At 42.2% G+C, this 11340-nt stretch overlaps 1 protein-coding gene across 1 annotated transcript in view; it reads right to left on the bottom strand.

The window, feature by feature from the left end:
* Positions 1-4121: 4121 nt before the first annotated feature.
* Positions 4122-11340, bottom strand: part of TMIE (transmembrane inner ear) — a 16925-nt gene continuing 9706 nt past the window's right edge. The window contains exons 3-4 of the mRNA XM_017746766.1: positions 5069-5218; positions 4122-4410 (exon numbers count right to left, since the gene is read on the bottom strand). Of these exons, the coding sequence (XP_017602255.1) occupies positions 4304-4410; positions 5069-5218 (257 nt within the window). The 3' untranslated portion in view covers positions 4122-4303. The remainder of the gene's footprint in view (positions 4411-5068; positions 5219-11340) is intronic.

The raw sequence follows: 11340 nt of genomic DNA on the forward strand, positions 1-11340 counted from the left end.
GATTTGCCGGAGCATTCCCAAAAAATATTCCAGTGCTGTCCTTTCGGGCGGTCACTTCTTTTTCGCCGGAGCTTTGGAATTCCCAGCAGCTTTTCCATTGGTTTTGGCGCCTCCAGATTTTCCAGCTTCTCCTTCTTTTTCCCCCTTTTTCCCTTGTTTCTTGTCGCTTGTGGCCTTTCCCTTTTCCCCTTTTTCTCCTTTTTCCGCCTTTTCTCCGTCTTTTTTTTTGGCTCCCTCCTTCCCTTCCTTCTGCTCCTTCTCCCCATCCTTCTTCTTGGAATCTTTGGATCCATCCTTCTTTCCCTGAGCTTTGTCCACTTTTCCGGATACCGTGGGAACTTCTTCCTCTTTTTTCTCTTCCGCAACCTGAGCTGTTTCCAAGGATGGAAAACCAAAAAAAAAACCAGGAAAAGGGATTAATGTGGATTGAAATTACCCAGGAATTGTCAGAATTCCTGCTCCCTGCTGGAAAGCTGGGACAAAGGGGAAATATTCCTACTGGAGATTTTCCCATCCCAAGGAAGGTTTTTTTTTGGAGAGGGTTTTGGGATAATCTTTATTCGAAAGGTGGGAAAGCCCTGGCACCGATTCCCAAAGAAACTGTGGATTCCCCTGGGTCCCTGGCAGTGCCCAAGGCCAGGTTGGACACTGGGGCTTGGAGCAGCCCAGGATATGGAATTTCCCCCTGCCCATGGAATGGGCTGATCCCTAAATTCCCTCCCGATCCATTAATTGAGAAGGAAATTCCGCAGCACAAAACTTTTCCTCGTTTTCCCGATTTCTCTCCCACCGGCAGCGGTTCCGTTTCTCCCGAGTGCTCCCGAAATCAGGGATCGATGCCCTGAACTCTCATCCCGAGCAGAACTGGACACTCCCACACGGATCCCATTCCATGGAAAGTTTTCCCTTTGCTCCAGAGCAGCAGAGGAGAAAGATTTCCAGAATCCAGGGAAAAAGGGGGAAGTTTTCCATCTTTTTGCCTTTTCTGGAAAGGGAGAGGGATTTGGGCAAAGGCCTGGAGTGCCAGGAAAACAGGGAATGGATTTAAACTGAAGGGGAGTAGGGATGGATGGGATCTTGGGAAGGAATTGCTGGCTGGGAGGGTGGGGAGGGGCTGGGCTGGAATTGCCAGAGACCCCTGGATCCCTGGGAGTGCCCAAGGCCTGGGATAGCGGGAGATCCCTGCCCATGGAATGGGATGATCCTTCAGATCCTTCCATCCCAACCCATTCCATGACCCCACAATTCCATGAAACTCGAATTTTTTACATTTCCCTAAAAGATGCCTTCGGTGTGGACATTCCAATAAAATTCCATCCTTTTTCTTTGGGAATGGCCTTTTATTTCTCCCTAAAAACGGGAATAGAACGAGACCGAGCATTCCTTAGAATCCCGGGGGAATCCTTGACATCCCATTCCAAAAAACAAAAAAAAAAAAAAGAGGGAAGAGTTAAAAAAACCCCAAACCCACCCCTTTGATGCTCCCTGGAAAAATATGGCGGGAAGCAGGTGAATTCCCAAAAAATCAGCTGGAGCAGCCTCAGTGTGGAATGCTTGGAGATCTCCAAGGCCCTGGATCCAGCCAGGACATCTCCAGCCCAAATCCCACTTTTCCTTCTCCCACAAACTGGGAACGGAGCAGGAAGGGATCCGTTTTTAAATCCCATTTGAATCCCTGAGCCCTAAAATCCCTTTATTTATTCCCAGGGGGATTTGTCCCTTGTGACATTCCAAGAATTCCATGGAGAGCTTTTAGGAATGGAAATATTCCCTCAAAGCCAAGGTGAAACTGGGAAAAATAATGCCAAGAACTGGGAGAATTCCAACATTGGAATAAGTCCATGAGCCGTGATTTTGTCAGCTCCAGGTATCCAGACAAAAATTCCAGCACGGAGATGGATCCCGAAGGTTTCCACAATTCCCTTCGGAATGCCTAAATCGCACTGGGACGGTTTTTTGGGATCTGGAGGCATCTCCAGAGGGAAAATCCAGGAATTTGTTCCCACTGAGCTTTTGTCAACTCCAGGACTCCAGACAAAAATTCCAGCACGGAGACGGATCCCAAAGGTTTCCACAATTCCCTTCGGAATGCCTCAATCACTCTGGGAAGATTTTTTGGGATCTGGATGCATTTCCAGAGGGAAAACCTGGGAATTTGGTCACATGGATCTTTTGTCAACTCCAGGTGTCCAGACAAAAATTCCAGCACGGAGACGGATCCCAAAGGTTTCCACAATTCCCTTCGGAATGCCTAAATTGCACTGGGAAGATTTTTTGGGATCTGGATGCATTTCCAGAGGGAAAATCCAGGAATTTGGTCACGTGGAGCTTTTGTGCTTTCCAGGAGCCCAGACAAAAATTCCAGCACGGAGATGGATCCCAAAGGTTTCGACACTTCCCACTGGAATGCCTAAATCAAACTGGGACGGTTTTTTGGGATTGGGATGGATCTTCAGAGGGGAAATCCAGGAATTTTGGTCACATTGAAATTTCCAGGTGTACCAACAAAAATTCCAGCACGGAGATGGATCCCAAAGGTTTCCACAATTCCCTTTGGAATGCCTCAATCACTCTGGGAAGATTTTTTGGGATCTGGATGCATTTCCAGAGGGAAAACCTGGGAATTTGGTCACATGGATCTTTTGTCAACTCCAGGTGTCCAGACAAAAATTCCAGCACGGAGATGGATCCCAAAGGTTTCCACAATTCCCTTCGGAATGCCTCAATCACTCTGGGAAGATTTTTTGGGATCTGGAGGCATCTCCAGAGGGAAAATCCAGGAATTTGGTCACGTGGAGCTTTTGTCAACTCCAGGAGCCCAGACAAAAATTCCAGCACGGAGATGGATCCCAAAGGTTTCCACAATTCCCTTTGGAATGCCTAAATCGCACTGGGAAGATTTTTTGGGATCTGGAGGCATCTCCAGAGGGAAAACCTGGGAATTCTGTCACACAAAGCTTTGTCAGCTCCAGGTGCCCTCAGCTGAGCGAATCCTTTGGAATTCCCAGCGTGGAGATTCCCAGGAATTTTTAAGGCCCAATTTACCTTTTCCGCTTCAGCACCTCCCCTCCCATGGAAAAAACTGGAATCTTTTTTTTCCCGCCATGGATAAAGGGATAAAGTCTGGAAAATCCGTGCTGCCACATTCGTATCCATAAATATGGAAAACAGGCTTGGGAAGAGATGATTCCCATCCCAATATCAATTCCTTCCAGGAAATTTGGGCAGATTTGGGGATTTTCCAAATCCCAGAGGGTCGGGAATTCCCAGGAACAGCTTTTCCTGAGCCACCACCAAAGAGCAGCAGCAGAATTCCGGAATTTTCCGTGGGTGATCCAAATTTAACTGGACAAAAGGAAGTCGGGATATTCCTCGGGGTGAAAGCGCTTCCAAAGAAACGCATTTCTTAGGGATAAATTGTGGAAATTCATCCCTGATTTCCAGTGGGATGATTAAATCCGCACCAATATCCCACCTTTGGATGGAGCCCATGGATATGTGTGGGATGGAAAGGATTTTTCCAGGAGATCCAAATTTATTCTGGGGTGAAACCGAATTCCCTTTCTGTCTTTTCGGGATATTCTTATCCTTAATTTCTTGGTTTTCCAGAGGGATGAGGATCCAACAGCAAATGAATGGATTGGGAATTCTGTTATCCACAGCTGTGATCCTTCAAATCCTCTGGGATCGACTGATCCTTAGGAGTCAGAATTTGGGGTTTTTTGGGAAGCACATCAAAGAATCCTTGGATTTCCTGCCGGAATGTGGGCGTTTTCCACGTGGGATTGCTCCGAGAGGTGGGATTGGATTCTCCAAACCTTTGGATGACCTTGGAATTTAAAGTAGTTGGATGTGAAGGATGTAAGGATTAGGATGAAGTGGAAGGACAAGGATTCATTCCTGGAATTTGGGTTCAGCTCCAGAGGGAGGCCTGGGAATCCCCAGTTTAGGGCCAGGTATCAGGACACCCCCGAAATCCCGGGATTTGTGCTAATTCCCGTTGTTCAGTTCCTAATTCTGCCTTTGGCTGGTGTAGGACGACATTTCTCCAAGGAATTCCTAAATTCCTACAAGGTTAGGATCTGCCTCTTCCCCCATGGATTGAAGCAGCACATCCCGAATTAAGGAAACACCGTTTTTATGGAATTACAGCTTGGAGAGACACAGGAAAGAGGGGGGAAAAAAAAGCCATAAAAAGGTGTTGAGGAAACAGGAGAAAAATCCAGGGATGGAGAAGCAGAAACTCCAAGGGTCGATGGATCCCCTTGGGAAAGAGAAGCCACAGGCAGCCGGGAATCAATCCCTAATTTCCTTGGAGAACCATCTCATCCTCTTCCTTCAGGACAGGCAGGGAGTGGAGAGCTCTGGACTGGACATGGCCAGAGAGAGTGAGGAGATTTTCGGGAGAGCCTACGGAATCAGGAAAGGAGAGTGAGAGCAGCGGAGAGCCGGATAGAAACCCTCCTGGCCATCCCAGCGGGAAAAAGCGGGAATGTGGAATTCCAACCACTCCTCTTTGCGTCCTTGGTATCCCCCAACCCAAGGGCTGGCCCTTAAATGAATCTTAATTCCCTCTGGGAATTCGAAATACGGAATTTTCACTCTCCAACTCCCTGACAGGAGGCTGAAGGTCGGAAATGGACGGGAATATGGGATATGGCCTCAAGTTTTCCCAGGAAAGGTTCAGATTGGATGTCAGGGGAAAAAAAGGATTCCGAATTGGAAGAGTGATTAAGGATCGGGAATCCAGGGATCCCAGGGAAGTGCTGGAATCGCCCTCCCCGGAAGGCTTCAAACCCCAGGAGATGTGGAATTTCCCAGCATTTTTTAGTGGGATTTGGCTGGAAATAGGATTTGATGAATTTGAGGGGCTTTTCCAACCTGAATTTGGGAACGAAGGAACGACTCCGACTCAAACCGACAGAAAATTTCCCTCTTAGCCGAAGGATCTTATCCCAGTATCCTCGTGCGCTGCCCGCATTCCTCACTGGGAGGGCGGATCTCGGCGGTGGCACCACGGGAGGAACTTTGCGCTGGCACATTCCCAAAAAAAAAAAGTGGGAATTACCTCCAGGAATGTCGGTGAGCTCGTTGAGGGGCGGCACCGTGTCCAGTTTGTCGGCGTAGTTTTTGGCCGCCTGGCGCTGGGCGTAGCGAGCCTCGATCTCCTTCCGGGTGCGCGGAATGCGGCACTTGAAGATGCAGCAGAGGGTGATAACTGGGAATGGGAAACATGGAATTCTGGGGGGGATACTGGGAATGGGGAATGAGGGAATGTGGGTGATAACTGGGAATGGGAAACATGGAATTCTGGGGGGGATACTGGGAATGGGAAATGAGGGAATGTGGGTGGTAACTGGGAATGGGAAACATGGAATGAAGGAATGTGGGTGGTAACTGGGAATGGGAAACATGGAATGAAGGAATGTGGGTGGTAACTGGGAATGGGAAACATGGAATGAAGGAATGTGGGTGGTAACTGGGAATGGGAAACATGGAATGAAGGAATGTGGGTGGTAACTGGGAATGGGAAACATGGAATTCTGGGGGAGATACTGGGAATGGGAAATGAGGGAATCTGTGTGAAAACTGGGAATGGGAATGGGGAATGAGGGAATGTGGGTGGTAACTGGGAATGGGAAACAGGGAATTCTGGGGGAGATACTGGGAATGGGAAATGAGGGAATCTGTGTGGAAACTGGGAATGGGAATGGGGAATGAGGGAATCTGGGCGATAACTGGGAATGGGAGTGGGGAATATGGGAATCTGGGTGGTAACTGGGACTGGGAAACATGGAATTCTGGGGGAGATACTGGGAATGGGAAATGAGGGAATCTGTGTGGAAACTGGGAATGGGAATGGGGAATGAGGGAATCTGGGCGATAACTGGGAATGGGAGTGGGGAATATGGGAATCTGGGTGGTAACTGGGACTGGGAAACATGGAATTCTGGGGGAGATACTGGGAATGGGAAATGAGGGAATCTGTGTGGAAACTGGGAATGGGAATGGGGAATGAGGGAATCTGGGCGATAACTGGGAATGGGAGTGGGGAATATGGGAATCTGGGTGGTAACTGGGACTGGGAAACATGGAATTCTGGGGGAGATACTGGGAATGGGAAATGAGGGAATCTGTGTGGAAACTGGGAATGGGAATGGGGAATGAGGGAATCTGGGCGATAACTGGGAATGGGAGTGGGGAATATGGGAATCTGGGTGGTAACTGGGACTGGGAAACATGGAATTCTGGGGGAGATACTGGGAATGGGAAATGAGGGAATCTGTGTGGAAACTGGGAATGGGAATGGGGAATGAGGGAATCTGGGCGATAACTGGGAATGGGAGTGGGGAATATGGGAATCTGGGTGGTAACTGGGACTGGGAAACATGGAATTCTGGGGGAGATACTGGGAATGGGAAATGAGGGAATCTGTGTGGAAACTGGGAATGGGAATGGGGAATGAGGGAATCTGGGCGATAACTGGGAATGGGAGTGGGGAATATGGGAATCTGGGTGGTAACTGGGACTGGGAAACATGGAATTCTGGGGGAGATACTGGGAATGGGAAATGAGGGAATCTGTGTGGAAACTGGGAATGGGAATGGGGAATGAGGGAATCTGGGCGATAACTGGGAATGGGAGTGGGGAATATGGGAATCTGGGTGGTAACTGGGACTGGGAAACATGGAATTCTGGGGGAGATACTGGGAATGGGAAATGAGGGAATCTGTGTGGAAACTGGGAATGGGAATGGGGAATGAGGGAATCTGGGTGATAACTGGGTATGGGAATGGGAAACGTGGGAATCTGGGTGGTAACTGGGAATGGGAGTGGGGAATATGGGAATCTGGGTGGTAACTGGGAATGGGAAACAAGGAATTCTGGGGGAGATACTGGGAATGGGAATGGAAACGTGGGAATCTGGGTGATAACTGGGAATGGGAGCGGGAAACAAGGATTTGGGTTGGTCATTGGGAATGAGAGTGGGAAATAAGGAATTCTGGGTGATAACCGGGAAAGGGAATGGGAAATGAGGGAATCTGGGTGATAACTGGGAATGGGAGCAGGAAAAAAGGGAATCTGGGTGAGTTACTGGGAACAGGAGTGGGAGATGAGGATTTGGGTGAGTTACTGGGAATGGAGAGAGAAAAACGCGGATTTAACTGGGAATGGGAGAGAGAAACATGGGAATCTGGGCGAGTTAGTGGGAACGGGAGAGAGGGAAGCAAGGATTTGGGTTGGTCACTGGGAATGGAGAGGGAAACAAGGATTTAGCTGGGAATGGGAGTGGGAAACGTGGGAATGTGGGTGATCACTGGGAATGGGAGCGGGAAACAAGGATGTAACTGGGAATGGGAAACGTGGGAATGTGGGTGATCACTGGGAATGGGAGCGGGAAACAAGGATGTAACTGGGAATGGGAAACGTGGGAATGTGGGTGATCACTGGGAATGGGAGCGGGAAACAAGGATGTAACTGGGAATGGGAAACGTGGGAATGTGGGTGATCACTGGGAATGGGAGCGGGAAACAAGGATGTAACTGGGAATGGGAAACGTGGGAATGTGGGTGATCACTGGGAATGGGAGCGGGAAACAAGGATGTAACTGGGAATGGGAAACGTGGGAATGTGGGTGATCACTGGGAATGGGAGCGGGAAACAAGGATGTAACTGGGAATGGGAAACGTGGGAATGTGGGTGATCACTGGGAATGGGAGCGGGAAACAAGGATGTAACTGGGAATGGGAAACGTGGGAATGTGGGTGATCACTGGGAATGGGAGCGGGAAACAAGGATGTAACTGGGAATGGGAAACGTGGGAATGTGGGTGATCACTGGGAATGGGAGCGGGAAACAAGGATGTAACTGGGAATGGGAAACGTGGGAATGTGGGTGATCACTGGGAATGGGAGTGGGAAACATGGATGTAACTGGGAATGGGAGTGGGAAACGTGGAAATCTGGGTGATAACTGGGATTGGGAGCGGGAAACAAGGATGTAACTGGGAATGGGAAACGTGGGAATGTGGGTGATTACTGGGATTGGGAGCGGGAAACAAGGATGTAACTGGGAATGGGAAACGTGGGAATGTGGGTGATCACTGGGAATGGGAGTGGGAAACATGGAATTCTGGGGGAGATACTGGGAATGGGAAATGAGGGAATCTGGGTGAGTTACTGGGAATGCAAACACGGATTTAACTGGGAATGGGAGTGGGAAATCGGGAATTTCAGGGCACTTGCTGGGAATGGGAGTGGGATTTCCCTGGCAGCTGGGCTGGAATTCCCAGAGCAGCTGTGGCTCCCCTGGATCCCTGGAATTGTCCAAGGCCGGGCTGGACAATCCAAGAATCCAATCCCAGAGCGGGAATTAAGGAAAAAGACACGGACGGATTGGACAAGGAATTCTTTTCCAAGGAATTTGCCTCCAGGTGCTGCGAAACCTTCCGGCTGACAACGACGGGAACAAAATTTCCCTGGTTGAAACATTCCCAAAAATCCCCTCAAGGAGGGATTGACATTGTTTTTCCCGGGAAATAAGGAGAGGGAAGAGAATTAGGGATGGGGAGGGATTTTCCGCCCTTTTTTAGGGGATGGTGCCATCTCGTGGGATGGGCCGGGAGCAGGGATGGGAAGGACGCTCGGATCGGATCCCTGGATCCATTTAATTTTGATTCGTTTTTATTTCCTTACGTCGAATAATAGGAATAGAATTAATGTGGGTGATAATGAAACCTGTTTAATTAACATTAATATTAATATTAATATCGAGATGAATACTAATATCAGCATTAACTAATATTAATATCAATATCAATACCATTAATAGAAATATCAATATCAATACCGATATTAATATCAATATCAATATCAAGATGAATATCAATATCAATATCATTATCAATATCAATGTCAATATCAATATCAATACCAATATTAATATAAATATCAATATCAACATCAATATTAATATCAATATAAATACCAATATCAATATCAATACCAAAATACCAATATCAACACCAATATTAATATTAATATCAATACCAATATTATTAATTATTAATTAATATTTGACAGCCTTCTAATTATCGTTAGCATTAACGATGTCCTTCCAGAAATATGCTATCCAACAGAAATACATCATTATGTAAATTTGACTAGAAATAGAATTAATTCGTTAGAATCCTTTCTAATAATAGCAATTAATATTGGTGAATCGTGATGTAATTAATTAATCAACACGGTAATATTCCTTCTAATTAACCAACCAATTATTTTTCACGCATAATCGAGGTATTTAATTTCATTTTTATATTCCGCTCTCGTTTTGGTTTTATGTTTATTCCTATTTTCGAATATTTAATTCCGCTTTTAATTGTTTTATTTGGCGATTTATTTCTACTTTTATTTCCTATTTTTATGATTTGTTCGGGTTTTGATTTCCTATTTTGATATTTATTCCTTTTTTTAATTTCCTATTTTGATATTTATTCCTTTTTTTAATTTCCTATTTTGATATTTATTCCTTTTTTTAATTTCCCATTTTCACCTTTGGTTCCGGTTTTTAATTTCTTCTTTCGTTCTATTTTTAATTTCAGTTTTTACACTTCGTTCTGGTTTTAAAGGTCATGTTTTAATATTTAGTTCTCGTTTTAATTTCCTACTTTTATACTTGATTCTAATTAATTAATCAATGTGATATTTCTAGCTTTATTTTTTAATTTCCTATTTTTCTATTTCATTCTATTTTTTAATTTTCTATTTTTCTATTTCAATTTTTAATTTTCTATTTTCTATTTCATTCTATTTTTAATTTTCTATTTTTCTATTTCATTCCATTTTTAATTTTCTATTTTTCTATTTCAATTTTTAATTTTCTATTTTCTATTTCATTCTATTTTTAATTTTCTATTTTTCTATTTCATTCCATTTTTAATTTTCTATTTTTCTATTTCAATTTTTAATTTTCTATTTTCTATTTCATTCTATTTTTAATTTTCTATTTTTCTATTTCATTCCATTTTTAATTTTCTATTTTTCTATTTCAATTTTTAATTTTCTATTTTCTATTTCATTCTATTTTTAATTTTCTATTTTTCTATTTCATTCCATTTCTAATTTTTTATTCTTATCTTTTGGCCGAATTTTAAATTTCCTTTTTCTTACACTCAATTCTATTTTTAAATTTCCTCTTTTTCTCGTCATTTTCCAATTTGATATTTTTATATTTCATTCTCTTTTTAAATTTGACATTTTTAATTTTAGTTCTGTTCTTCATTTCCTGTTTCCATTGCATTCCAGATTTTAATTTTCTAGGTTTTTTATATATTTCCATTTCCAATTTTCTGTTTTTCTATTTTGTTCCGATTTTAAATTTTATTTTTTGTATTTCCCTCGACCTTTGCATTTCCTATTTTATATTTCATTCGATTTTGAATTTCCTGTGTTTACATTTAACTTAATTTTTAATTTCCTATTTTTACATCTATTTCTAGTTTGAATTTTCTCCTTTAATTTTTATTTCTATTTTTATATTTCTTATTCTTATATTTCATTTTAATTTTTAATTTCCTAATTTTATCTTCATTGCCATTTTTAATTTCCTATTTTTACATTTCATTCTACTTCTAAATTTTCTGTTTTTATATTTATTTCTGTTTTCTATTTGACATTTCTCTATTGAATTCTATTTTTAAATTTGACTTTTTATATTCGATTCTTGGTTTAAATTTTCCATTTCCTTCTATTTTCTGTTTTCTATTTTCTATTTTGTTCCAATTCCAATTTTTTTATATTTACCTCGACCCTTTAATTTCCTGTTTTATATTTAATTCGATTTTTAATTTTCTGTTTTCATATTAATTTCAATTTTTAAATTTCCTACTTTCATATCCAATTCTATTGTTGATTTTATATTTCTACCTTTAATTCTCTCTTTTAATTTTCTATTTTTCCATTTTTCTATTTATTTTCATTTTTAGATTTCCTACTCTCATATTCAATTTTATTTTTTAATTTTATATTTTTATATTCCATTCTTTTTTTAAAATTTTATATTTTTATATTTTTAATTTTTATGCTTTCATAGCTTTAATTTTATACTTTTTATATTTTAATTTTAATTTTTAATGTTATATTTTTGTATTTTTATTTTGATTTTTTAAAATATTTTCCTTTGCAATTTTCTATTTTTATATTTATTCCTATTTTCTCATTTCCTAATTTCATATTGATTTCTATTTTCTAATTTCCTATTTTTATATTTAATCCCATTTTTATGTTTTAATATTTTAATATTCTAATATTTTAATATTTTAATATTTTAACATTTTAA

This window comes from Corvus brachyrhynchos, unplaced genomic scaffold (genome assembly GCF_000691975.1).
Source record: "Corvus brachyrhynchos isolate BGI_N302 unplaced genomic scaffold, ASM69197v1 scaffold18, whole genome shotgun sequence".
Taxonomy (NCBI): Eukaryota; Metazoa; Chordata; class Aves; order Passeriformes; family Corvidae; genus Corvus; species Corvus brachyrhynchos.